Below are 27,425 nucleotides of genomic sequence, written 5' to 3'. Positions count from 1 at the left end.
TCTTGATCCTTAAACTTTTATTCATATTTAAAAATACAAACTTAAACTTTTATCATACAAAACTATAACACGAATTTTATTTACATTGTTCAAAAGTCCACAGTATGATCACCTTGTTAGTTAACGAAATCACATGTAGGCGAAAATGACAAACCAACAAAAATCCAATCAATGCAATAAAATGAAAATTTATTTAAAACGAAAGGGGCACTTCAAGAGTGAAACAAACTAAAAAGCCCCCGATAAAAGCCTACTTTTTCCAGGCATTCGCAGTTTCCGCAGTCTTGCCCAAACTTGGAAACTGACTTTCCAAAGTGTGAAAATTATAGTGCTCTCGTAGCTCCCTCTTGAAGACGACCTGACTACAATTCTCACACAAAACCAAATGCTTCTTCGAGTCTGCGTCACAAACCCTATACAACTCCTGTTGCTTTTCGACGTCCGGTAGCAACACCAACAATTCCGGGAACAGTTCTTTGAAATTTGGCCCCAACACGGCCCTGCAGTACTCGTAGTACTGGTCAGCGGCCATATCGCCGTCTCTAAATTTCGTCGAATACGTCTTAAACTCCTTAATCATGTCATTGTTCAGCACGTTCATCGACCGTTTGATTAAATTTTGATTACGAGAAACAAAATTAGTCGGTTGGTGGTAACTGCTGGGTTTAATCGAGTACGACTGGCCGCTGCTACTCGTAAACGTCAAGTCGTTAGCGGCCGTCAAACTAGGGAAATTTTGGTTGGTGACGTTGAAACCTGGCGGCGGCTTCACGGGGAAACCCGGAGGTGGCTGGGGCTTCGAATTATCGTTCAAAGTCAAAGATCCTATATTCAGTTCTGATCGTTTCTTAACAATCCCGTTCTTCTCTTTTTGTTCGTACGACCTATCTTTACTTTCTTCACTTTGCTTAAAATTTTTTTCTCTTTCTTCGTACTTTTCTAGTTTAATATCACCATCGCCGTTGCTACTCGAATACGCGCTTTTCTTTTTGTGTTTTTTGTTTTTCGATTTACTATCCGATTCGCTTTGTTTGGAGGCGGAAATAGCGGTATCGATGTTCTTGTTAATCCTACTCGTGTTATTATTGCTACTCGTTTTAGAATTACTAGAATTACTAGCCCACGTACCAGACACCGGCACTGTGACACTCGACGACTTCTTCGCCTTCTCGCTTTTCGCTTTACTGAGTACAGGAAACTGACTTAAGTCACTTGGTGGTAACGCAGGCGCCGGAGCGACTTTACTTAATCTCGACTCTTGCTTTTTCGGTTTCTGGTGCACCCACTGGGGATTCGACGGTGCGCTGCCGCCGCCCAGAGCAGGAAAGGCCTCCACGGGCCTTTGATTCATGTTATAATTATTAGAATGTGAGGAGGTACTAGTAATATGCGTCGTTGTAATAGCTCCGTTGTGATTGACATGAATGGAGACATTGGGGGCGGAGTTTTGTACGTTGCTGCCAACACAAAACGTGAGTTGTGTGTGTCTTGAGTGGAAAGTACTTACTTTAAACTTAAGTGAACGGTGCTGGTTCCGGTGGATGGCGGTCCTAAGCAGGGGAAGTTCTCGGCGGTTTTGGTTAGGTTTTGGGCTGAACTGCCTCGGAGGGTGCGGGTTATGGTCACTCCGGAACCCTTTTTTCGCGAGGCTGACGAGTCGGTGGTTATTGTCACGGCGGGGGTTCGGGAACCACCTGTGGGTTAGTAGCTTTATTTTAGGCTGTTTGTGGTTGGAAGGGGACTCACCCAAAGAAGGAAAATCTTCTCCACTAAAAGGATTTACTTTTGAGGTAAAATTAACTGTTGTAGTGGGGCGACTTTGCACCGTTACGGTGGAATTTCCTAAGGCGGGGAAGTCTTGGGGGGTTAATGAGTGGATTTGTTTTATGCCCCCTCCGGGTCCCCCGGGCTCGGTGTCGTAACCGACAGCACCTTCGTCGTCGTTTCTACAATAATCAAAAATAATTAATTAAAAAAAATATATATTAAAAAATAAGGCTGCCCAAGGTCACTTCATTCAAAAAATTGTGAAAGTCTAATAGAACTCTCTTTTTTTAAACATAACACCCTATATATTTTTTACAGATTTTTGAATTCTTACAAAAACAGTAGAAAATTGTCAACTTATATTTTTGTTATGCAAAATAATTAACGTATTAAATTTTCCACCCCGCCATATTTAAAAATGGGGGTATGACGTTTTACTTTTTATTAAAAATTCAACAATTTTTTTAATTCATTTTTATAGGATGATTAAAATTTCAAATTGTCCGTTTTCTCATACTATTCAAATGGTACGTTCCGTATCCGGCGAATGGCTACTTTCATGTTTCCTCGTTTCCTGATCCTTGGAGTATGAAAAAGTAGGTCCTCTGTTTACACCCTTTTTGTCTTAAAAAAAATCAAAAAATTATATTACTTTTTACAATTTAACTTAGACAATGCAAACCCAAATGTTTGAAAATTTGTGCTTAACCCTTTCAAAAATTTGATGACGTCATTTCAAACTAATCTTTTGGATTAATGCTGTCTAAAATGTGCAACTTATTAACATTTAGAATTCCTTATACAGGGTGACTAAAGAAATCAATGAATTAGTAGTTATGTAGTTGGAATTGTAGTCACTTTGTGGCGGGAAAATTTGAATTCGTGAATATGGCCGACTTCTGATCATTTGATTGCGCATTGCGCCAGTTCTGGTTCACTCTTTGGTGCGAAATTTAAATCTTGACTCACCGAAGTGGGCCAAGATCAAATTTTCCCGCTAAAAATCCAACTAAAATCTCGACTATATAACTACGAATTATGACGTATTATGACAGTTGATGATTTCTTCTTCTGTGCTTTAGTTCAACTGTTAATATCTTGGCGTTTTTATCTTTAATAAGGTACGGAAGTTTTGCAATACGATCCATCCGACGAATGGCCACTTTCATGTTTTCTGGACGTTTCATGACTCTAAGAGTTCGAAAAAGTAGGTCTTGCGTTTCCCTCTGTCTATCGTCTGGCCGTGTCGATTTTTTTTTGTAATTATTGTCCTAGTGCACCACATAATTCTTTCACTATGACGGATAATGACGTATTATGACGCATTATGGCGGATGATGACGTATTATGACCGACAACGATGGATGATGATTTCTTTTTCTGTGAATTCAGGTAATTCTTTAAATACTGTCTCCATCTCTCCATGATTTCTGTTTAAAGTGACTATATTTTCGCGTTTTTCCGCACATTTTTGTATTTCTCGTAGTCTCTTACGTTTTTTATCCCTAGGAATTATGACAGATGATGATGGATTATGACAAATTATGATGGATAATAACGAATTATGGCGTATTATGACGCACTCTGACGGATGATGACGGAGTTTTTGCTTGTTATTACTTATTATGTTAAGATGATGGCGGATTATGACGTATTATGGTGGACTGTGACGGATGATGACGGATTAATAATTATAATTTAATATGATGGATGATGACAGACTATGACGGACCACGACGGATGATGATGTTGATGAGGGAAAATGTGTATTATATTAGGACTGATAACGGTTACGACGTGTTAGGACGTGCTATAACGAATAATGACGAAAAATTATGACGAAATATAACAGATTAAGAAGGATGGTGATTTCTTTAAATACTATCTTCATTTCTTCATGATTTCTGTTTCAACTATCAATATTTTACCGTTTTTATTATTCTTAATTATTGTCCTAGTGCATCATAGAATTTTTTCATTAGGTTTTCACGTCTTTCCTCACATTTTTAAATTTTTCGTAATCTTCATATTTTTTGTCCTTAGGAATTATGACAGATGATGACGGATTATGACGAACTATGACGGATGATGATGTATTGTGACATATTATGAGCGATAATAACGAACAATGGCGTATTATGACGGACAATGATGATGGTGACGGAAAGTTTGTATTTTATTAGGAGTATTTACTATCATGGATGATGGTGGATTATGACGTATGATGACGGATTATGGCGGATGATTACCGATGATGACGGATGATTACGGCTAATGACGAACTATGACGAATTATGGTAGACTGTGAGAGATGGTGATAAATTATTTATATGATTTTGATGGCCGAATAATAGTTATAATTTAATTTGATGGATGATGACCGACTATGACGGACCACGATGGATGAAGATGATGATGACGGAAAATGATTATTATTTATTAGGACAAATTATAACGTATTATGGTGGACTATGACAAAAAATGACGGTTACGACGTATTAGGACGTATTATGACGGAATATAACAGATTATGAAGGACAATGATTTTTTTAAATACTATCTTCATCTCTTCTGTTTCAACTGTCAATATCTTACCGTTTTTATTATTCTTAATTATTGTCCTAGTGCATCATAGAATTTTTTCATTAGGTTTTCAAGTCTTTCCTCACATTTTTGAATTTTTCGTAATCTTCATATTTTTTTGTCCTTAGGAATTATGACAGATGATGACGGATCATGACGAACTATGATGGATGATGATGTATTGTGACATATTATGAGCGATAATAACGAACAATGGCGTATTATGACGGACAATGATGATGGTGACGGAAAGTTTGTATTTTATTAGGAGTATTTATTATCATGGATGATGGTGGATTATGACGTACGATGACGGATTATGGCGGATGATTACCGATGATGACGGATGATTACGGATAATGACGAACTATGACGAATTATGGTAGACTGTGAGAGATGGTGATAAATTATTTATATGATTTCAATGGCGGAATAATAGTTATAATTTAATTTTATGAATGATGACAGATTATGACGAACCACTACGGATGAAGATGATGATGACGGAAAATGATTATTATTTATTTGGACAGATTATAACGTATTATAGTGGACTATGACAAAAGGTGACGGTTACGACGTATTAGGACGTACTATGACGTATTATGACGGAATATGACAGATTATGAAGGATAATGATTTCTTTAAATACTATCTTCATCTCTCCATGATTTCTGTTTCAAGTGTCGATATCTTATCATTATTTTTAATTATTGTCCTAGTGCACCATAAAAATCATTAAGTTTTCACGTGTTTCCTTACATTTTCGTATTTTTCGTTGTCGTCATGTTTTTTTATCCTTAGGAATTATGACAGATGATGGCGGACTATGACGTATCATGATGGATTATGACGGATAATGACGGATTATTTATATGATTTTGATGGTGGAATAATAATTCTAATTTAATATGATAGATGATGAAGATTATAACGGACCACGGCGGATGATGATGATGATGATGATGATGACGGAAAATGATTAGTATTATTTATTACTACATACAAATTATAACGTATTATGGTGGACTATGACGAATGATGACGGTTACGACGTATTAGGACGGACTATGACGGATAATGACGTATAATGACGGAATATAAGAGATTATGAAGGATGGTGATTTCTATAAATACTATCTTCATCTCTCCATGTGAATCCTAATTCTTTCATTAGGTTTTCACGTCCTTCCTCACATTTTTGTATTTCTTGTAATCTTCATATTTTTTTGTCCTTGGTCTATCATAAGAACTAAACAGATTATCACGGATTATGGTGGACTATGACGAATGATGGCGGTTACGACGTATTAGGACGGACTATGACGGATAATGACGTATAATAACCGAATATAACAGATTATGAAGGATGGTGATTTCTATAAATACTATCTTCATCTCTCCATGCGAATCCTAATTCTTTCATTAGGTTTTCACGTCCTTCCTCATATTTTTTTGTTCTTGGTTTATCATAAGGACTAAACAGATTATCACGGATTATGGCGGATGATTACGGACAATGACGAACTATGACGGATTATGACGGACTATGACGGATGATGGAGGAGTTTTTGCTTGCTATTAGATGATGACGGATCTTTTTGTATGATTTTGATGTTGGGATAATAATTATAACTTAATATGATGAATGATGACAGATTATGGCGGACCACGACGGGTGATGATGATGGAAAATGATTATTATTTATTAGGACAGATTATAACGTATTATGGTGGACTATGACGAATGATGGCGGTTACGACGTATTAGGACGGACTATGACGGATAATGACGTATAATGACGGAATATAACAGATTATGAAGATGGTGATTTCTATAAATACTATCTCCATCGCTCCATGTGAATCTTAATTCTTTCATTAGCTTTTTGCGTCATTCCTCACATTTTTGTATTTCTTGTAATCTTCATATTTTTTGTCCTTGGTCTATCATAAAAACTAAACAGATTATCACGGATTATGGCGGATGATTACGGACAATGACGAACTATGACGGATTATGACGGACTATGACGGATGATGGAGGAGTTTTTGCTTGCTATTAGACGATGACGGATCATTTGTATAATTTTGATGTTGGAGTAATAATTATAACTTAATATGATGAGTGATGACAGATTATGGCGGACCACGACGGATGGTGATGATGGAAAATGATTATTATTTATTAGGACAGATTATAACGTATTATGGTGGACCATGACGAATGATGACGGTTACGACGTATTAGGACGGACTATGACGGATAATGACGTATAATGACGGAACATAACAGATTATGAAGGATGGTGATTTCTATAAATACTATCTTCATCTCTCCATGTGAATCCTAATTCTTTCATTAGCTTTTCACGTCCTTCCTCACATTTTTGTATTTCTTGTAATCTTCATATTTTTTGTCCTTGGTCTATCATAAGGACTAAACAGATTATCACGGATTATGGCGGATGATTACGGACAATGACGAACTATGACGGATTATGACGGATGATGGAGGAGTTTTTGCTTGTTATTAGATGATGACGGATCATTTGTATGATTTTGATGTTGGAATAATAATTATAACTTAATATAATGAATGATGACAGATTGTGGCGGACCATGACGGGTGATGATGATGATGGAAAATGATTATTATTTATTAGGACAGATTATAACGCATTATGGTGGACTATGACGAATGATGGCGGTTGCGACGTATTAGGACGGACTATGACGGATAATGACGTACAATGACGGAATATAACAGATTATGAAGAGTGATGATTTCTTTAAATACTATCTTCATCTCTCCATGATTTCTGTTTCAACTGTCAATATCTTACCGTTTTTATTATTCTTAATTATTGTCCTAGTGCACCATAGAATTTTTTCATCAGGTTTTCAAGTCTTTCCTCAGATTTTTTTGTATTTCTCATCATCTTCATGTTTTTTGTCCTTGGTCCTTATGATGGACTATAACAAATTGGAACGGAAAATGACGATCTTCTATCTATTATGACAGATGAAAATCATTATGATAAACGAAAGATTTTCATTGTTATTATTTGTTATGATGGATTATGGTGGATAAGAGATTACTTATTATGACAGACTATGGCGTATTATGTGACGGATTATAACGAACCGTGACGTATTATGACGGATTATGATCAACTATGGCATATGGCGGACTATGATCAAATGATGACAGATCATGACGTATTATGGCGGATTATGACATATGATGACGGTCACGGCTTTATTTTTATGAGCTTATACTTAATTCTTTAAATACTCTCTTCATCTCCAAGATTTCTATTTCAACTTTCAGTATCTTTTTTAATCTTTAATATTTCTGAATTTATGTATCTTTTCTTAATTATTGTCCTAACGCATCATAGAATTCTTTCACTAGCTCTCCTCATACTTTTTATTTCTCGTAATATTCATGTTTTTTTTTTGTTCTTAGGAGTTATGATGGACTATGACAGATGATGACGGATTATGCCGGACTATGACGGATGATGACGGTTATGAGGGACGAAGATTTCTTTTTCTATGCTTTTGGTTGATTCTTTAAATACTGATTTCATCTCTCCATAATTTCTGCTTTAACTCTCAACATCTTGCCGTTTTTATGTTTAAAATTTCTCAATTTGTGTCTTTTTCTTGATTATTGTCCTAGTGTACCATAGGATTGTTTTTGATTTATTTCGCAATTTTCTCTATTTTGTGCCCAAAATCTGTTAATATTTTTGTTCGTTAACTAAGTTTCCACGTCTTCAGACTTCTGTGTTTCTGATAAATCTTCATATATTTTTTTTCCTTAAAATTATGACGGACTAATGCTGATGATGATGACGGAATATTTATATTATTTTGATTATTATAACGGACAGTGACGTATTATAATGATGTATAACCCTTAAATGAAACACTTGGATACTCGAAAACTAGTAGTAGTTATAGTTCTAAATGTGTTCTATCAGAATGTATTTATTTTTTTTTTTCAAAAATCAAGCTTAGGTCACCAACTCAATGGGAGAGCCTGTTTGTATAATAAAGAAATTGTTAAAAACAATTCAACAGTTAGAACAAGTGGACAAGAGAACAAACTAAAGCATTATGTAGCTTTTAAAGTAAAAAAAAGATTTTCTTGGCGAATAGAAAAAACATCGTCACAATTGAGATAGGGCGGGTGGGCGGGCTTACATTTTGCTTTTTTATCTTAATATGTGTAGACTTCTTTTCACAACAGGAAACTTAAAACATGTTTAAGATGGAAAATTTGGAAAAGGAAATATCGATTTTGTCCGCCATGTTTTACGTTTCTTGTTCTGAAAAAATGACAATGTACGAGCATATTAAGAAAAAATAGACAAAATATAAGCCCCGCCCACCCGCCATATTTCAATTCTGATGATTTTTTTTATTCGTCGTAAGCCGAGGGGTGGAGCCTAATTGAAAAATCCATATTTCTTTACAATAAAATTTACCATTTTAAACGTGTTTTAAGTGTCTAAGAATAAAAAAATCATCACAATTGGGATGGGGTGGGTGGGCGGGGTTTATATTTTGCCTTCGTTTCTTAATGTACATAGTTTTCTTTGAACAACACGATACTCAAAAACATGTTTTTAATTTATTGTAAGAAAATAAGTATTTTGCAGTTAAACTCCGCCCTGTTCGTTCTCGGCGAATAAAAAAAATCATCACAATTGAGACAGGGTGGGTGGGTGGGCTTACATTTTGTTTTTTTGTTTTAAGATGTGTAGACTTCTTTTCACAACAAGAAATTTAAAACATGTTTAAAATGGAAAATTTGTATAAGGAAAAATATTTCCTTGCAAAAATGTGCCATTTTAACCATGTTTCAAGTTTCTTGTTGTGAAAAGATGGCTAAGTATATTAAAAAAAAAAACAGACTAAATATAAGAAAAGTAATAAGAAATCATTAAGAAAAAACAGCCAAAAGCTTTGAAAATGTTCCACTATTACCCCCACAACAAATGTTGACTTGTCCCCTCCTCAACTACATAAATAAATACCGTTCAGCGCGCGCAGCTCCCTGCCTTTTACTCCTATCAGTCCCCGGCCTCGGCGCCAACGTGAACTCCAACTCGAGCGTCCTCGCCTGCTTATTCGCAGACTTGCTCAAGTGCCTCCCATGCTCCCTCGCTACATGAGCTACAACACCACCCTCAATCATCAAACCACCCTCAAACCCCCCCGAAAAAAATTATCACCTTTCAAATCGATGTCAGTCCTGAACACAGCTATTAGTGGCATATTACTGCACTCCCCCTCCTCGCAGAGGTAATGTTCATCACGGAAATGTTTACGAAGGTCATCCATCGAATTATAGTATTGGTGTTTGCCGTCGGCATCACAGTAATGACAGAACAAATGATTGCGACGCAAATGTCTGAACAACTCGTCGCTGTCCATGAACCGGGTATCACAAAACTCGCACAGGGGGTGGCCCCGGTGGGAGGTGTTGTCCGGGTCGCCCTTCCGCCGGTGGTACCCCAGCTCCTGCTTCGTGTAGCAGCGCCTCTCGAAGCAGAAGATCTTCAAGTTCTCCACGCAGAGGTCGCAGTAGACCAGGTTGTGCTCGCGCCGCATGTGGTCCTTGAGCTGCTGGAACGTGTAGAAGATGCACCGGCGGTTGCCGCCAGCTTTGGCGCAGAGGGCGCACCGGAACTCGAGGAGCTGTTGGTACGCTTTTTTGATGTCTTCGGAGCTGAAGATCAGGCCGTATTTGCGGTCCTGGAGGTGGGTGGTTTGGAAGGTGGAGAAGAGCGAACTGAAGGGGGATATTTCTTTAGTGAAAATGACCTGCAACGAGAAGTAACAGTAGTTTTAAAAACCGAGAGTATTGTAAGATTACACTTTTTGAAACAGAAAAATTTCAACATGTTTTTCTAACTTTTTTTTAGAAATCACTCCTAATGAAAATTTTATGATGACGGCAACATTATGATTAGTGTTATATTGTACATATATCAATATAGATCAAAATAGTGATCCCTAGTCCCTACTGAACCGCTGGTGACTGAAATTTCTTAGCTTCTAAAATATGAAAAAGTAGGTTTTTTTCCATCTACCTGTTTTGTTAGACACTTAATCCCGGAAATATCTAGATCGTTTGCTGCAGAATTTTAATCAAATTTTCCTTGTTCATCCATGACATGTTTCTATACCTGTGGTTTATTAATTGACCTTATTTTTGATCTTAAGATCTAAATTTTCAGAAAAAACTCTATTGTTCAATTTTTATTTTTTTTTGTTTCTTCAGTTTTTCTATTTGCAATATTTCGAGATAAATTTAAATTTTTTAGTTTTTTAATTTTCCAAATTTTGAATTTTTCAGTTCTTAGATTTGCAATTTTTCGGTTCGAATTTCTCGAATTTTCAATTTTTTTATTTGTAATTTTGTCAGTTTTTCGTTTCTTCTATTTTTCGATTCTTCAATTTTTTGTTTTATCAGTTTCAGTTTTTCTTTTCTACAATTTTACGACATGCAACTCTTCAAGTTTTAATTATTAAATTTTGCAATTGCACGATTTTCCATTTTTTTTTTTTAATTTTTTATGTCTTCAATTTTTCGTTTGGGTTTTTTATTTTCTTTATTTTCCCACTTTTCGGTTTTCAATGTTTCGATTTTATAATTTTTCTTTTTTCATGTGAAATATGTATTTCAATTTTTGGGATTTTTCAATTTTTCATTTCCTACTATTTTCAATTTGCAATTTTTTGTTTCAGTTTTTTATTTTTTGTTATTTTAATTTAAATTTTTAAAATTTTTCGTTTTTTCAATTTTACGACACCCAACTCCTTGACTTTTTATTTTAAAATTTTTCAGTTTATCGACACTTAATTTTTCGATCTTCCAATGTTACAATTTTTGGGTTTTCCAATTTTTGGATTCGAGTTTCTCGAGTTTTTGTTTTTTTAATTTTAATTATTTTCAGTGTTTGGTTTCTTCAATTTTTCGATTCTTTAATTTTTCATTTCTTCAAATTTTCGATTTTTCATTGTTCCGATTTTATAATTTTTTGTTATATCAATTTTAATTTTTCGTTTCTTCGATTTTTCAATTTGCAATTTTTCAATTTTTTAATTTTTTTGTTTCTTCAATTTTCCGATTTGTAATTTCACGAGTTTCCAATTTTTAATTTTTCTGTTTTTCATGTCTTCAGTTATCCGATTTGCAATTTTTCGTTTGGATTTTTTATTTTATTTATTTTCCTCATTTTTCGGTTTTTCAATGTGAAATTTTTCACTTCCTCCCATTTTAGATTTGCAATTTTTCGTTTTTCATTTTCTGTTTTTTCAATTTCAATTTTTTGAATTTTTCGTTTTTTCAATTTTACGACATGCAACTCTTTGAGTCTTCATTTTAAAATTTTTCAGTTTTTCGATTTTCCAATTTTTGGATGTTTCACTTTTTAGATTTTGCAATTTCACGAGTTTTCAATATTTAATTTCACAATTTTTAGATATTCCAATGTTAAAATTTTCCGACTTAACAAATTTGACGATTATATAATTTCTTGATTTTACAATTTTTGGATTCGTGTTTCTGAGCTTTCAATTTTTAATTTATCAATTTATCGGTTTGCAAATTTTCGTTTAGGTTTTTTATTTTCTTAATTTTTTTGTTTTTTCAATTTTATTTTTTTTTGTCTTCTCGAATCTTCGATTTTTCGATTTGCAATTTTTTATTTCGGTTTTTTATTTTCTTTATTTTTACAAAATTTCCATTTTCAATGTTTTCTACTTTTCATTTTCAAATTTTGGATTTGCAATTTTACGAATGTAATCAATTTTAATTTTCAATTTTTCGATCTTTCAGTGTCACAGTTTTTCGACTTCACAATTTTGACGATTCTAAACTTTTGAGTTTTCCAATTTTTGGCTTTTCTAATTTTTCATGTTTCCAACTTTTCGTTTAGGTTTTTTCTTCATGTTTTCGATTTTTCGGTTTTTCAATGTTCGGATTTTATTTTCTTAATTCCTTAACGTGAAAATTTTCAATTTTTGAATAGTTCAATTTTTGATTTCTTCCTATTTTCGATTTGCAATTTTTCGACTCTTCAATTTTACGACATGCAACTCCCAGTTTTCAATTTAAAATTTTTCAGGTTTTCGATTTTACAACTTTTGGAGTTTTAGATTTTGCAATTTTTCGATTTGCAATTTCACGAGTTTTCAGTTTTAATTTTTCAATTTTTCTATGTTTCAATGTTGCAGTTTTCCGACTTTACAAGTTTGACGATTCTATAATAACTTTTGGATTTTACAATTTTTAGGTTTTCCAATTTTTTGATTCGAATTTCTCGAATTTTCAATTTTTTATTTATCAATTTTTTGATTTGTAAATTTTTGTTTAGGTGTTTTATTTTCTTAATTTTTTTGTTTTTTAATTTTAATTTTTTTAGTTTTTCGTTTCTTCAATTTTTCGATTTCTTTAGTTTTTCAATTCTTCAAATTTTCGATTTGCAGTTTTTCGTTTAGGTTTTTTATTTTCTTTATTTTTACAAAATTTCGAATTTTCAATGTTCCAGTTTTTAATTTTTTCAATTTTTCGTTTCTTCAATTTTACGACATGCAACTCGAGTTTTCATTTTAAAATTTTTCAGTTTTTGGTTTTTACAACTTTTGGATGTCTAAATTTTTAGATTTGGCAATTTTTCGATTTGTATTTTCATGAATTTTCAATTTTAATTTTTCAGTTTTTCGATTTTACAATTTTGACGATTCTATAATAACTTTTGGATTTTACAATTTTTAGGTTTTCCAATTATTTTTCGATTCGAGTTTCTCGAGTTTTCAATTTTTAATTTAGAATTTTTCGATTTGGAAATTTTCGTTTCGGTTTTTTGTCTTTATTTTTTTGTTTCCCAATTTTAATATTTTTAGTTCTTCGTTTCTTCAAATTTTCGATTTGCAATTTTTCGTTTCGGTTTTTCATGTTCTTTATTCTTACAAAATTTCGAATTTTCAATGTTCCGATTTTATTTTTTCAATTTTTCGTTTCTTCAAATTTACGACATGCAACTCTTTGAGTTTTCTTTTAAAATTGTTCAGTTTTTCGAGTTTATAACTTTTGGATGTTTCAATTTTTAGATTTTTAATTTTTCAGTTTCTCGATATTTAATTTTTCAATTTTTCGACTTTACAACTTTGACGATTCTATAATTTTTCGATTTTATAATTTCTGGGTTTTCCGATTTTTCTATCAACTGATTTTTTCTTCTTTTCAATTTTTCGATTCATTAACTTTTTCGAATTTTAAGTTTCTCGATTTTTAGTTTTTCAATATTTCCATTTTTCATTTCTCCAGTTCTTCGATTTACAATTTTTCGATTTTTCAACTTTTCGAATCCAAAAAATGGAAAAATTACAAAACATTGAAAAATCAAAAATAAAAAAAACGAAAATGTATAAAATAAAAAATTTAAAAATGGAAAACAAGAACTTGAACAATTGAACAAACGAAAATTTCAAAAATCAAAAAATTAAAAATTGAGAAACTTAAAAATCGAAAAAACGAAGTATGTATTGTAAAATCGAAATATTGAAAATTAAAGAAATCGAAGAATTCAAAAATCAAAGATTAAAAACTTGAAAAATTGAATCAACGAAAAATTATAAAACCAAAAAGTGTTATATAAAATCCAGAAAATGGAAATTAAAGAATCGGAAAAATGAAAGTAATAATCAAGAACTTTAAATATTGAGGAAACGAAAAATTGAAAAATTTGGAAGTCAAAAAATCAAAAAAATTAAAATTGAAAAAAAGTTAAATCGAAGGATTGAAAAATGGAAAAAATGAAAAACAAAAAATTGTGATAAAAAAAATTGGTCGAAGGAAAATAAATCGAGATTTTTAAAAAAATATATAAAATTTGATTTTGCGAATATTATTATTTTATGGTAACACTTACAAGTTAAAATAAAAAAATCGATAGAAATATGAAGACACGGAAGGGCGGACAGAAGATGATAAAGAAAGACGAAAACGGGCACAAAAAAATTGCGACCAAAAAAGTAAAAAGTTCAATCAGAGACACAAAAAAGACCAAGAAAAATCGTGACACAGAAAGGTGAAAAAAAGGCGGAAAAATGGACAAAAAAAATCAACAAAATAAATGTGACAAAAAAAGGCAAAAATGAAAAAAAGGTGATAAAAACGGCGACACGCCAAAATGGAGATAAAAAAGGGTGACAGAAAAATGACCACACAAAACGTCAAAAAAAAAACATGTCAAACTGCAAAAAATTTTCGTTTTTCAGTGTTATAATTTTTCTTTTCTTCAGTTCTTCGATTTACAATTTTTGGATTGTTAATTTTTCGATTTTTCAACTTTTCGAATTTAAAAAAAATCCTAAAATGAACACTTTGAAAAATCTAAAAATGGAAATCACGAACTTAAAAAATCGAAAGATTAAAAATTGAGAAACTTCAAAATCGAAAAAATGAAGAATGTATTGTAAAATCGAAATATTGAAAATTAAAGAAATCGGATAACTGAAAATCCAAAAATAGCAAAACTGAAAAATTTAAAAATTGGAAAATCGAAAGAAACATTGAAATGATTAAGGAAATGAAAGAGGAAAAATTGTGATATCAAAAAATTGGTCGAAGGAAAATAAATCGAGATTTTTCAAAAAAACATAAAATTTGATTTTGCGAATTTTATTATTTTATGGTAACACTTATAAGTTAAAATAAAAAAATCGATAGAAATATGAAGACACGAAAGGGCGGAAAAAAGAATATAAAGAAAGACGAAAACGGGCACAAAAAAATTGCGACTAAAAAAGTGAAAAATTCAATAAGAGACACAAAAAAGACCAAGAAAAACCGCGACCAAGAAGGTGAAAAAAAGGCGGGAAAATGGACAAAAAATCAACAAAATAAATGTGACAAAAAAAAACAAAAATGAAAAAAAGGGGATAAAAACGGCGACACGATAAAATGGAGATAAAAAAGGGTGACAGAAAAATGACCACAGAAAACGTCAAAAAAAAAGTCAAAAAAACTGCGAAAGATTTTCGTTTTTCAGTGTTATAATTTTTCTTTTCTTCCGTTCTTCGATTTACAATTTTTGGATTGTTAATTTTTCGATTTTTCAACTTTTCGAATTTAAAAAAAATCCTAAAATGAACACTTTGAAAAATCTAAAAATGGAAATCACGAACTTAAAAAATCGAAAGATTAAAAATTGAGAAACTTCAAAATCGAAAAAATTTAGTATGTATTGTAAAATCGAAATATTGAAAATTAAAGAAATCGGATAATTGCAAATCCAAAAATAGCAAAATTGAAAAATTTAAAAATTGGAAAATCGAAAGAAACATTGAAAATATTAAGGAAATGAACAACGAAAAATTGTGATATCACAAAATTGGCCGAAGGCAAATAAATCGAGATTTTTCAAAAAAATATAAAATTAGATTTTGCGAATTTTATTATTTTATGGTAACACAAGTTACAATAAAAAAATCGATAGAAATATGACGACACGAAAGGGCGGAAAGAAGATGATAAAGAAAGACGAAAACGGGCACAAAAAAATTGCGACCAAAAAAGTGAAAAGTTCAATAAGAGACACAAAAAAGACCAAGAAAAACCGCGACCAAGAAAGGTGAAAAAATGGACAACTCAATCAACAAAATAAACGTGACAAAAAAAGCAAAAATGAAAAAAAGGGGATAAAAACGGCGACACGACAAAATGGAGATAAAAAAGGGTGATAGAAAAATGATCACACAAAACGTCAAAAAAACATGTCAAAAAACTGCGAAAAATTTTCGTTTTTCAGTGTTATAATTTTTCTTTTCTTCGATTTACAATTTTTGGATTGTTAATTTTTCGATTTTTCAACTTTTCGAATAAAAAAAAGCCTAAAATGAACACTTTGAGAAATCTAAAAATGGAAATCACGAACTTAAAAAATCGAATGATTAAAAATTGAGAAACTTCAAAATCGAAAAAATTTAGTATGTATTGTAAAATCGAAATATTGAAAATTAAAGAAATCGGATAACTGCAAATCCAAAAATAGCAAAATTGAAAAATTGGAAAATCGAAAGAAACATTGAAAAGATTAAGGTAATGAAAAACGAAAAAATTGTGATATCCAAAAATTGGTCGAAGGCAAAATGAATCGAGATTTTTCAAAAAAATATAAATTATGATTTTGCGAATTTTATTATTTTATGGTAATACATACTTATAAGTAAAAATAAAAAAATCGATACAAATATGAAGACAGGAAAGGGTGGAAAAAAGATGATAAAGGAAGACGAAAACAGGCACAAAAAAATTGCGACCAAAAAAATTTTCGTTTTTCAGTGTTATAATTTTCCTTTTCTCCAGTTCTTGATATTTACAATTTTTGGATTGTTAATTTTTCGATTTTTCAACTTTTCGAATAAAAAAAAGCCTAAAATGAACACTTTGAGAAATCTAAAAATGGAAATCACGAACTTAAAAAATCGAATGATTAAAAATTGAGAAACTTCAAAATCGAAAAAATTTAGTATGCATTGTAAAATCGAAATATTGAAAATTAAAGAAATCGGATAACTGCAAATCCAAAAATAGCAAAATTGAAAAATTGGAAAATCGAAAGAAATATTGAAAATATTAAGGAAATGAAAAACGAAAAATTGTGATATCAAAAAATTGGTCGAAGGCAAATAAATCGAGATTTTTCAAAAAAATATAAAATTTGATTTTGCGAATTTTATTATTTTATGGTAACACTTACAAGTTAAAATAAAAAAATCGATAGAAATATGAAGACACGAAAGGGCGGAAAAAAGATGATAAAGAAAGACGAAAACGGGCACAAAAAAATTGCGACCAAAAAAGTGAAAAGTTCAATAAGAGACACAAAAAAGACTAAGAAAAACCGCGATCAAGAAAGGTGAAAAAAAGACGAGAAAATGGACAAAAAAATCAACAAAATAAATGTGACAAAAAAAGCAAAAATGAAAAAAAAGGGGACAAAAACGGCGACATGACAAAATGGGGATAAAAAAGGGTGACAGAAAAATTAATACACAAAACGTCAAAAAAAAAGTCAAAAAACTGCGAAAGATTTTCGTTTTTCAGTGTTATAATTTTTCTTTTCTTCAGTTCTTCGATTTACAATTTTTGGATTGTTAATTTTTCGATTTTTCAACTTTTCGAATAAAAAAAAAGCCTAAAATGAACACTTTGAAAAATCTAAAAATGGAAATCAGGAACTTAAAAAATCTAAAGATTAAAAATTGAGAAACTTCAAAATCGAAAAAATTTAGTATGTATTGTAAAATCGAAATATTGAAAAGTAAAGAAATCGGAATCACTGCAAATCCAAAAATAGCAAAATTGAAAAATTTAAAAATTGGAATATCGAAAGAAACATTGAAAATATTAAGGAAATAAAAAACGAAAAATGGTGATATCAAAAAATTGGACGAAGGCAAATAAATCGAGATTTTTCAAAATAATATATGTAAAATTTGATTTTACGAATTTTATTATTTTATGGTAACACTTATAAGTAAAAATAAAAAAATCGATACAAATATGAAGACACGAAAGGGCGGAAAAAAGACGATAAAGAAAGACGAAAACGGGCACAAAAAAATTGCTACCAAAAAAGTGAAAAATTCAATAAGAGACACAAAAAAGACCAAGAAAAACCGCGACCAAGAAAGGTGAAAAAAGGCGGGAAAATGGACAAAAAAAATCAACAAAATAAACGTGACAAAAAAAGCAAAAATGAAAAAAAGGGGATAAAAACGGCGACACGACAAAATGGACATAAAAAACGGTGACAGAAAAATGACCACACAAAACGCAAAAAAAAACATGTCAAAAAAACTTCGAAAATTTTTCGTTTTTCGGTGTTATAATTTTTCTTTTCTTCAGTTCTTCGATTTACAATTTTTGGATCGTTAATTTTTCGATTTTTCAACTTTTCGAATAAAAAAAAAGCCTAAAATGAACACTTTGAAAAATCTAAAAATGGAAATCAGGAACTTAAAAAATCGAAAGATTAAAAATTGAGAAACTTCAAAATCGAAAAAATTTAGTATGTATTGTAAAATCGAAATATTGAAAATTAAAGAAATCGGATAACTGCAAATCCAAAAATAGCAAAATTGAAAAATTTAAAAATTGGAAAATCGAAAGAAACATTGAAAAGATTAAGGAAATGAAAAACGAAAAATTGTGATATCAAAAAATTGGTCGAAGGCAAATAAATCGAGATTTTTCAAAAAAATATAAAATTTGTTTTTGCTAATTTTATTATTTTATGGTAACACTTACAAGTTAAAATAAAAAATCGATACAAATATGAAGACACGAAAGGGCACAAAAAAGATGATAAAGAAAGACGAAAACGAGCACAAAAAAATTGCGACCAAAAAAGTGAAAAGTTCAATAAGAGAAACAAAAAAGACCAAGAAAAACCCCGACCAAGAAAGGTGAAAAAAGGCGGGAAAATGGACAAAAAAAATCAACAAAATAAATGGGACAAAAAAAAGCAAAAACGAAAAAAAAAACTGAAAAATCTCTCGTTTTACAGTGTTATAATTTTTCGTTTCTGCAGTTCTTCGATTTACAATTTTTCGTTTTTTCAGTTTTTCAATTTTTTGCATTTTAAATTTTCCGATTTTTCAACTTTTCGAATAAAAAAAAAATGAAAATTGTAACACTGAAGAATCTAAAAATGGAAATCAAGAGCCTCAAAAACTGAAAGATTAAAAATTGAGAAACTTCAAAATCGAAAAAATGAAGTATGTATTGTAAAATCGAAATATTGAAAATTAAAGAAATCGAATAACTGCAAATCCAAAATAGCAAAACTGAAAAATTTGAAAATTGGAAAATCGAAAGAAACATTTAAAAGATTAAGGAAATGAAAAAGAAAAAACGGAAAACTGATATAACATTTACAAAATGCAAATTAAAATATTGAAAAATGAAAGAAAATGAAAAACGAAAAATTGTGATATCAAAAAATTGGTCGAAAACAAATAAATCGAGATTTTTCAAAAAATATAAAATTTGATTTTGGGAATTTTATTATTTTATGGTAACACTTATAAGTTAAAATAAAAAAATCGACAGAAATATGAAGACACGAAAGGGCGGAAAAAAACGATAAAGAAAGACGAAAACGGGCACAAAAAAACTGCGACCAAAAAAGTGAAAAGTTCAAGGACACAAAAAAGCCCAAGAAAAACCGCGACCAAGAAAGGTGAAAAAAGGTGGGAAAATAGACAAAAAAAAAATCAACAAAATAAACGTGACAAAAAAAGCAAAATGAAAAAAAGGGGATAAAAACGGCGACACGACAAAATAGAGATAAAAAAGGGTGACCGAAAAATGACCACATAAAAAGCCAAAAAAAAAAAACGTCCAAAAAAAAACTGCGACAAATCTCTCGTTTTTCAGTGTCATAATTTTTCGTTTTTTTAAAATTGAAAAATTTAAAAATTGGAAAATCGAAAGAAAAATTGAAAAGATTAAGAAAATGAAAAAGAAAAAACGGAAAACTGTCATACAAAATTTAAAAAATAATAAGAGTATTGTATTCCCAAATTTTTAAGAAAATGAGCTGAGTCGTTCTTGATTCAATCAATACAATAAACTGCCTCATTCATTAATTATTTTTGAACACCCCTGTATAAGTAAGTCCAAAAACTGTGAACACACTGACAAACCACAAGTACAAGTACAACATTGTGACTTTATGTTTTGCATATTTCAGGGAGGATTTATTCGGCACAATTTTGAGATGACGTCATCAATTCTTTGGAAGGGGATAAACGGATGATTACAATAACCTTAACACGTTTGTAAGATTTCAGAGCTTTATTAAAATGTCATTGTTCATTATATCGAATGAACAATTTTAAAATTCGACTTTGATAACGTTAAACACCAAACAATGTGGTATTTACCCCACAAAACTCTGAGATGACGTCACCAATTTTTAGAGAAATTGAGTAGATACATTTTGGCCAGCATTTCACTATCTAAAACGGTAATTTTAAGGGTCATTCAAGTTTCAAATCAAGAGTTTCAGAGTTTATCTGTCTCATAAAATCGCCAACAATGACTAGGCTATTCTTTAAAAAAATGTATCAATAGTTTGACGCTGATTTGGTTAACTCTATTGAAATAATTTTAGTAATTTTTGTACGAATTTAATACTGAGAAATTAAGAATATAATAATTTACATGATGTCGTTTGTTCTACGTAAATCAAAACGAAAAGATAACGAGAAAGTGACGACTGCTCAACACCAACAGTAATCCTTCCAATGTCGTTTCTAGACACGTGACAGTAATAGTGGTTGCCTATTAAAAAAATAAATTTGAATAACTTCAGTATTTTTTATTTCGTCAGTATAGTTTCTACACAGTATATGTATTTATTAAAATATTTCTCACTGAGCGAGAGGGGAAATCTGCATTTCATTTTTTTTTTTAAACACAAACTAAGAGGTTGTTACAAGCGATATATTAAATTTGTTCATTTTTACTGAAGTTGGTTTAGCCAATTTTCAACAAAACCTTAACGATTTTATCGCACAAAATATTGAAACTGATCTAAAACTGATTAGTTCACTACTATCACCATTTTTTTTGTAGCAAGAATAACTTTCATTATCTTTGATCAGTGGAAAATACTTTTAATAATGCACGTAAGGACTGACATTGAAAATACAAATATCTCTGTCGACAATTGGGGTTAAATTTATAGCACTGACAGTGTCAAATTTGCCAAGGTTAAGGATGAACGTTGTCTCATTGTCACCATGTGGTTGTTTGAAATTACTAACCAACGGTCAGTTTTTCTCAAACTGTCCCTTTTAACCCCTATTCCACAAAATAACCACCAAATTTCCATGTTTACGTCTTACAAACGCAACTACAATTCAAAAACTTTGACTTATTTATCAACATGATACCACTATCGACTACCAAACATTCCACATGTAACCTAAAGCTCACACACCTCTGAATCATGCCAATACCAACATTGCCCCCTTCTGACACTGTCCCCACCGTCTCCGCTGTCATTCCAAGGGGGCTACGTTATATTGCATAATTGCGCTGCCATAAAAAATTCTAAAAATAGCAGCGTTTGAGGGGGCGAAGTTGGGCGGCGATGAGGTTTTGACTTACTTTGGGCATCTGCCCCCGGCAGATGGGGCACTCGTTCTGGCTGCACAGCACCCGCATTCTGGTGGAACACTCGAAGCAGACGGGGTGGTCGCAGATGCCCACGGAGTAGATTTCCACGTTCTTGCAGCAGACCACGCACAGATTTTCCGAGTCGGGGGCGGCGACACTTTCTTTAGAATTCGACATTTCGGCGATTTTAAATCAAAAGAATTTGTCAAGATAAGAAAAACACAACCTAATTTCGTAAATGACAGCTCGCTGGCACTTTTGAGAGGGCGCCACTTGTCACTCCACGTGGTTACCTGCGGCAGTGTTGCCAACGACGACGCGTAGCACCGGGAATGAGGTTTTCAAACGACAAAATTAACGCCTTTTTGCCTATTACGTACTGAGTTAGTGAATGATAGAATGAAATGACGACGATTTTGTACAATTCTTTGTAAATTTATTTTTTTTGTGTGGATTTTTGCTGCGTTGTGGTGGCGACGTGGCAACGCCGCAATGGGGGTCACTTCAAGGTAGACATCCGAAATTTTTATAATAGGAAATAATTCTTAAATTAGTTGCATAACTGTAAAAGTGCATGAATGGGTGGAGCACGTGTTACTCAATTACTTGCAGCATTACATCAGATGTCAGTGTTAAGGAAACTAGTTGTTTCATCATAAATTTCTTTTATTATAAAAAGTTAAATTATTTTGTAAAATCTTAAAACTTAAATTATTGCTCGGTAATCTGTGAATTTAGGGCGAATTTCGTTATCGTTTCTAAGATTTGCTTCCTGGTGTTGAGCTCTTTGGTGACGTCTTTGAGTTCCACCATCGTCTGCTGCAATTCGGTTTGCTTTTGCGTGAGATTCTGTTCCAATTCGGCGACTTTCTGCAATGGAAGGATCAATGGATTAGAAAAATAGTAGTAAGGTGGATTTTTCGTTAAGGCGCGCTTACACAACCATCTGGAATGCGTTCATAAAGCTATATATTTTTTGGGTAAAGCGCTTAACGAAGTCGAAATATTCAGAAAAAAATAGCCTAGAGGTATTAAAACAAATTTTAGTAATTTAAAATCTGATTTTGCGATTTTTTTTTTTTTGTAAGCATGTTGTGCTTATTCAAGGGAGATTTTCGTATCAAAATTTTAACCTTCGTAAGAACAAGAAAAACAACAAACAAGGCAACCAGAAATAGGACAAAAAACGCTTAAAAAAAAGGTAAAAACACCTACCGAAAAAAGGCCAAAACAAAATGGGGACAAAAAACGGCAAAAAAAAACGAAGCGGGCTAAAAAGTGACAAAAACGGGTCAAAAACAGCAAAAAAACACGACAAAGGTGAATAAAGGCGTAAAAAAAGACTGTCAAAACTGGGGAGAAAAATGCGACCAAAAAAATGCCAGTGGGGAAAAATTAAAGACGATAAAAAGGACAAAAAACGAGACAAAAAAAGAAACAACCAACAGATAGAAAAAAGTAACAAAAAAATGGTGACATGTTTTCTGGAAAAGAGCTTAAAAAATGAAAAAAAAAAAAAAGGCAAAGGAACAGAAAAAAAAGTAAAAAAAAAAACTCAAGTAACAAAAAAAGCAACAAAAAAAGATGACAGAAAATTAACGACACAAAAGGGAAAAAATAAACAAAAAAAGGGGGACAAAAAAGGAAGCAAAAAAAAGGGCAAGAAAGAAAGGCGAAATAGGTAATAGAAAACACGGCAAAAAGGATTCAAAAAGTGACAAAATGTGAACAAAAAAAGGACGACAAAAAGTGCTCAAAAAAAAAGCAACAAAAAATAAACGGTAATAAAGAAGGGGCCAAAAAGTTAACAAAAAAATGGGATGAAGACGAGAATTGCAAACAAAAATTTGGGGAGAAAAAATACAACAAAGGGGACACAATGAAAAATGGACGCAAAAATAAATGGCAAGGGAAAAAAAAGCATAAACAAGACAAAAAATACAAAAATAAAGACGAAGAGAAAAAGTAGAAGCGACAAAAAAAAAGGCGATAAAAGAGACAAAAAAAAGGCGACGAAGAAGGACGAAAAAAGGTAAAAAAGGAGACAAAAAATGCTTAAAAAAAAAGATTGTCAGACCTGGAGAGAAAAAAATGAGACCAAAAAAATGCCAATGGGAAAAAATTAAAGACGATAAAAAACTGAGCAAAAACGAGACAAAAAAAAGACCAACAAATGGAAAAAAGTAACAAAAAATGGTGACATGTATTCTGGAAAAGAGCTAAAAAAATGAAAAAAAAGTGAAAAAAAAAACGGCAAAGGGCGAGAAAAAAGTGAAAAAAAACGTAAGTGACAAAAAAAGATGACAAAAAACGTGAATGAAAAACAACAAAAGAGAGGCGACAGAAAATTGACGACACAAAAAGGAAAAAAGATAAAAAAGGGACACAAAAGCGAAAAAAACGGCCAAGAAAGAAAGACGAAAATAGAAAACACTAGAGAAAAGAATTCAAAAAGTGACAAAATGTGAACAAAAGAGGGACGACAAAAAGTGCCCAAAAAAAGCAACAAAAATTGGGGAAAAAAATTATACAAATGGGGCCCAACGAAAAAAATGGACGCAACAATAAACGGCAACGAAAAAAAAACATAAAAAAGAAACAATAAAATAGAAAAAAAAAAGATAAAAAGAAAGAAAAAAAAAAAGACGACGAAGAAGGATGAAAAAAGGTAAAAAAGGAGACAAAAACGCGTAAAAAAAACTGTCAAAACTGGGGAGAAAAAATGACACCAAAAAAATGCCAATGAGAAAAAATTAAAGACGATAAAAAACTGAGCAAAAACGAGACAAAAAAACGACCAACAAATGGAAAAAAGTAACAAAAAAATGGTGACGTTTTCTAGAAGAGCTAAAAAAATGAAAAAAGGCGAAAAAAAAACCGGCAAAAGGCGGGAAAAAAGTGATAAAAAAACTTAAGTGACACAAAAAAAGCAAAAAAAAAGACAAACAAAAAACGTGAATGAAAACAGCAAAAGAAAGGGGACAAAAAATTGGCGATTAAAAAGAAGAGAGTTCCAAAAAAAATAAAGAGCAATACAAAAAAGAAGCGACAGACAATTGACGACACAAAACGAAAAAAAGAAAGACGAAAAGGTAATAGAAAACACTACAAAAAAAGAATTCAAAAATTGACAAAATGTGAAAAAAAGAGGGACGACAAAAAGTACCCAAAAAAAGCAACAAAAATTGGGGAGAAAAAATTAAATTATACAAAGGGGGCACAATGAAAAAAATGGACCCAACAATAAATGGCAACGAAAAAAAAAGCATAAAAGAGAAACAATAAAATAGAAAGAAAAAACGCGACAAAAAGACCCTAATAAACTCAAAAAACAACAAAAAAAGCGACAAGAAAAGACGAAAAAAAGACAATACAGACACCCAAAAATGTGGCGAAAAAGAGGCAACAAACAAAAACGGTGGAAGAAGGATTCAAAAAGGTAGCAAAAAACGTGACAAAAATGTAATCAAAACGAAGCTTCAAAAAAATTACAACGAAAAAATCAAAGAATAAAAAACGGGGAAAAAAAGAGGAAAAACGTGAGCAAAAATAGAGGCGACAAAGGAGAAAAAAAGACGACGAAGGCCAAAAAAAAGGTAAAAAAGAACAAAAAAAAATCAAAAAACCTGTGAATGCAAAACGCCAAAAAGGTGATGAAAAGTGCCGAAAAAAAAAAAACAAAACGTAACAAAAGGCAACAAAAAAATAAAAAATGTGGGAAAAACGTGATAAAAAAGGCATTAAAATGTAACCAAAAAACGCACCAACCGCGAAAAATATCATTAAAATTGAAGAGATGTCAAAGAAGGTCAAAAAAAGGCAAAAAAAAGGTATAAAAATGGGACAAGCAACGTAATAAAGGGGCACAAAAAAATATATAGAAACTTGAAGAAAAAGATGAAAATGGGCAATAAAAAAGCGATGAAAATGGCCAAAAGAAAAAAGTTGCAAAAAAGAAGAGCAACAAAAATGGAACAAAAAAAAAAAGGATTAATAAAAATATCGATAAACAACGAGATAAAAAAAGTGAAAAGAAAGGGGGACGAGAAAAATAGGGCGAAGAAGGCAAACAAATACGATAAAAAAATGGAAAAAGGGTCATTAAAAAATAAAAACAAAAAGTGCAATTCGATAAAAAACAGTAACAAAATACGACAAAAAAAGCATTAAAAAAAACGGGACAAAAAAAAGGTAAAAAAAAGCGTCAAAAATGACATAAAAAGCGACCAAAAGCAAAGGCGTTAAATAAAAGAAAGACTAAAAACCGAAACAAAGAAAAGCGACAGAAAAGCGAAAAAACAATGACAAACAAAGATGAAAAAGAGTCCCCAAAAAAACCTAAAATAAAGACCAAGAAGAAACGTGATGAAACAAAAGGCAAAAAAAGTCAATAGAAAAAAGATAATTAAAATTGAGGAGAACAAAAATGCGACGAAGAAACGGTCAGGTCAGGTCAAAAAATATACTCGACAAAAAAATGGTGAAAAAGACTATAAAAAGGGGACAAAAAAATTGAAAAAATGTGAGCAAAATATTAAAGATTAAAGAAACGGACGACAAAAAAGAGACCAAAATAACCAAGACAAGAAAAGGCGGACAAACCGACAAATAAAGAGGATTAAAAGAACGGAATAAGAGAGACAGCAAAAAAAAAAAAACAAAAAAGAGACGACAAAAAACCACAAAAGAGACGACAAAAACATAACACAAAAGGGCGCGAAAATGGTCATAAAAAAGAAATAGCAAAAACCGTAACAAAAAACGCGGCAAATGCGGAAAAACAAGATAATCTAGATAATCAAAATTGGGGAGAAAAAAATTCGCTCAAAACAAAAAGAGTCGACTAAGAAAGGCAAAAAAAGCGACAAAAAAATGACGATTAAAAAAAAGCGAGAAAAATGCGAAAAAAAAAACACGATAAGAAGGTGATAAATTGGGACTTGAAAAAGTGACAGAAAACCAACAAAAAATGTGATGAAAAATAACAACGCATAAAGTAAAAAAGGTGCAAAGCGACCCAAAAAAAAGACAAAAAAAAGTCGTGATCAAGAAAGGCGAAGAAACATGCGTGGAAAAAAGCGACAGAAAAATGATAACGGTGATAAAATGACAAAAAAAAAGGTCAAAACGCTAACAAAAAAGGAGACAAAAAAGATTTCGAAAAGTGATAAAAAAACAAAAAGACGACAAGAAAACGTGAGTAGAAAAACGAGAAGAAAAGTGAAAAAGACTATAAAAAAGACAAAAAAAATGAGAAAATGTAACAAAAAAAATAGACGGCCAAATATACGGTCAAAAAAAAACGGCAAAAAAGTGACCAAAAAACACAAAAGACAAAAAATATGCGATAGCTAAAACCACAAAAAAGAGGCAACAAAAAAATCAAGAAAGAGGCGACAGAAAAAGGCGCGAAAAAGATCATTAAAAAAAGGGGGCGGAAAAAGTAACAAAAAACGCGACAAATTCGGAAAAAAAGAATCAAGTTAATAAAAATCGAGGAGAAAAAAATCCGCCCAAAAAAAAAGACGAGTAAGAAATGCGAAAAAAGCGATTAAAAAATGACGATACAAAACACAAAAAACAAAAAAAACATGGCAAAGAAGGCCGAAAGGAGGTGATTAAAAATGACTTAAATAACTGATAAAAACCGAACAAAAACAAAAAAAAAGGTTTATTAAAAAAGGGCTTGAAAAAAGGTGAAAAAGACAGGTGAATAATAAGCGAGAAAAAAGCGACAAAGAAAGACAAAAAAAAAACAGGAGACAGGAAAGCGAATAAAAAGTAACAAAAAAAGAAAAGGGCGTAAGAGGGCGACAAAAATATGAATACACTGATAAACCTTAAATTTTGGTTA

The 27,425-nt window shown here is 31.5% G+C and overlaps 2 protein-coding genes across 3 annotated transcripts in view; both read right to left on the bottom strand.

The window, feature by feature from the left end:
- Positions 1 to 21,840, bottom strand: LOC135131911 (E3 ubiquitin-protein ligase ZNF598). Its single transcript, XM_064059778.1, has 6 exons — positions 21,563 to 21,840; positions 9,600 to 10,191; positions 9,402 to 9,540; positions 1,747 to 1,946; positions 1,508 to 1,694; positions 1 to 1,457 (listed from the first exon to the last, which is right to left on the bottom strand). Exons 1-6 carry the CDS (start codon positions 21,746 to 21,748, stop codon positions 251 to 253), a joined length of 2,511 nt encoding a protein of 836 aa, XP_063915848.1. The 5' UTR covers positions 21,749 to 21,840; the 3' UTR covers positions 1 to 250.
- Positions 21,841 to 22,222: 382 nt separating this feature from the next.
- The window catches only part of LOC135131937 (uncharacterized), a 28,174-nt gene continuing 22,971 nt past the window's right edge, over positions 22,223 to 27,425 (bottom strand). For both annotated transcript variants that reach the window (XM_064059808.1, XM_064059807.1), the window contains one exon: positions 22,223 to 22,441. In XM_064059808.1, the coding sequence (XP_063915878.1) occupies positions 22,283 to 22,441 (159 nt within the window). In that variant the 3' untranslated portion in view covers positions 22,223 to 22,282. The remainder of the gene's footprint in view (positions 22,442 to 27,425) is intronic.

The sequence above is a fragment of the Zophobas morio genome, unplaced genomic scaffold (assembly GCF_036711695.1).
Source record: "Zophobas morio isolate AGI-343-1 ecotype UQ-CSIRO unplaced genomic scaffold, CSIRO_AGI_Zmor_V1 ptg000021l, whole genome shotgun sequence".
Lineage (NCBI taxonomy): Eukaryota > Metazoa > Arthropoda > Insecta > Coleoptera > Tenebrionidae > Zophobas > Zophobas morio.
The sequence above is the reverse complement of the archived record's forward strand: the minus strand, read 5'-3'. Positions and strand labels throughout refer to the sequence as shown.

Excerpts from the sequence above, each read along its gene's own strand:
- LOC135131911 (XM_064059778.1), bottom strand. The coding sequence starts at position 21,748 with ATGTCGAATTCTAAAGAAAGTGTCGCCGCCCCCGACTCGGAAAATCTG. Across the intron at positions 10,192-21,562 it reads GCCGGGGGCAGATGCCCAAA|GTCATTTTCACTAAAGAAAT; the intron begins GTAAGTCAAAAC and ends TTCTCGTTGCAG. Across the intron at positions 9,541-9,599 it reads GACTGACATCGATTTGAAAG|CTCATGTAGCGAGGGAGCAT; the intron begins GTGATAATTTTT and ends GTGGTGTTGTAG.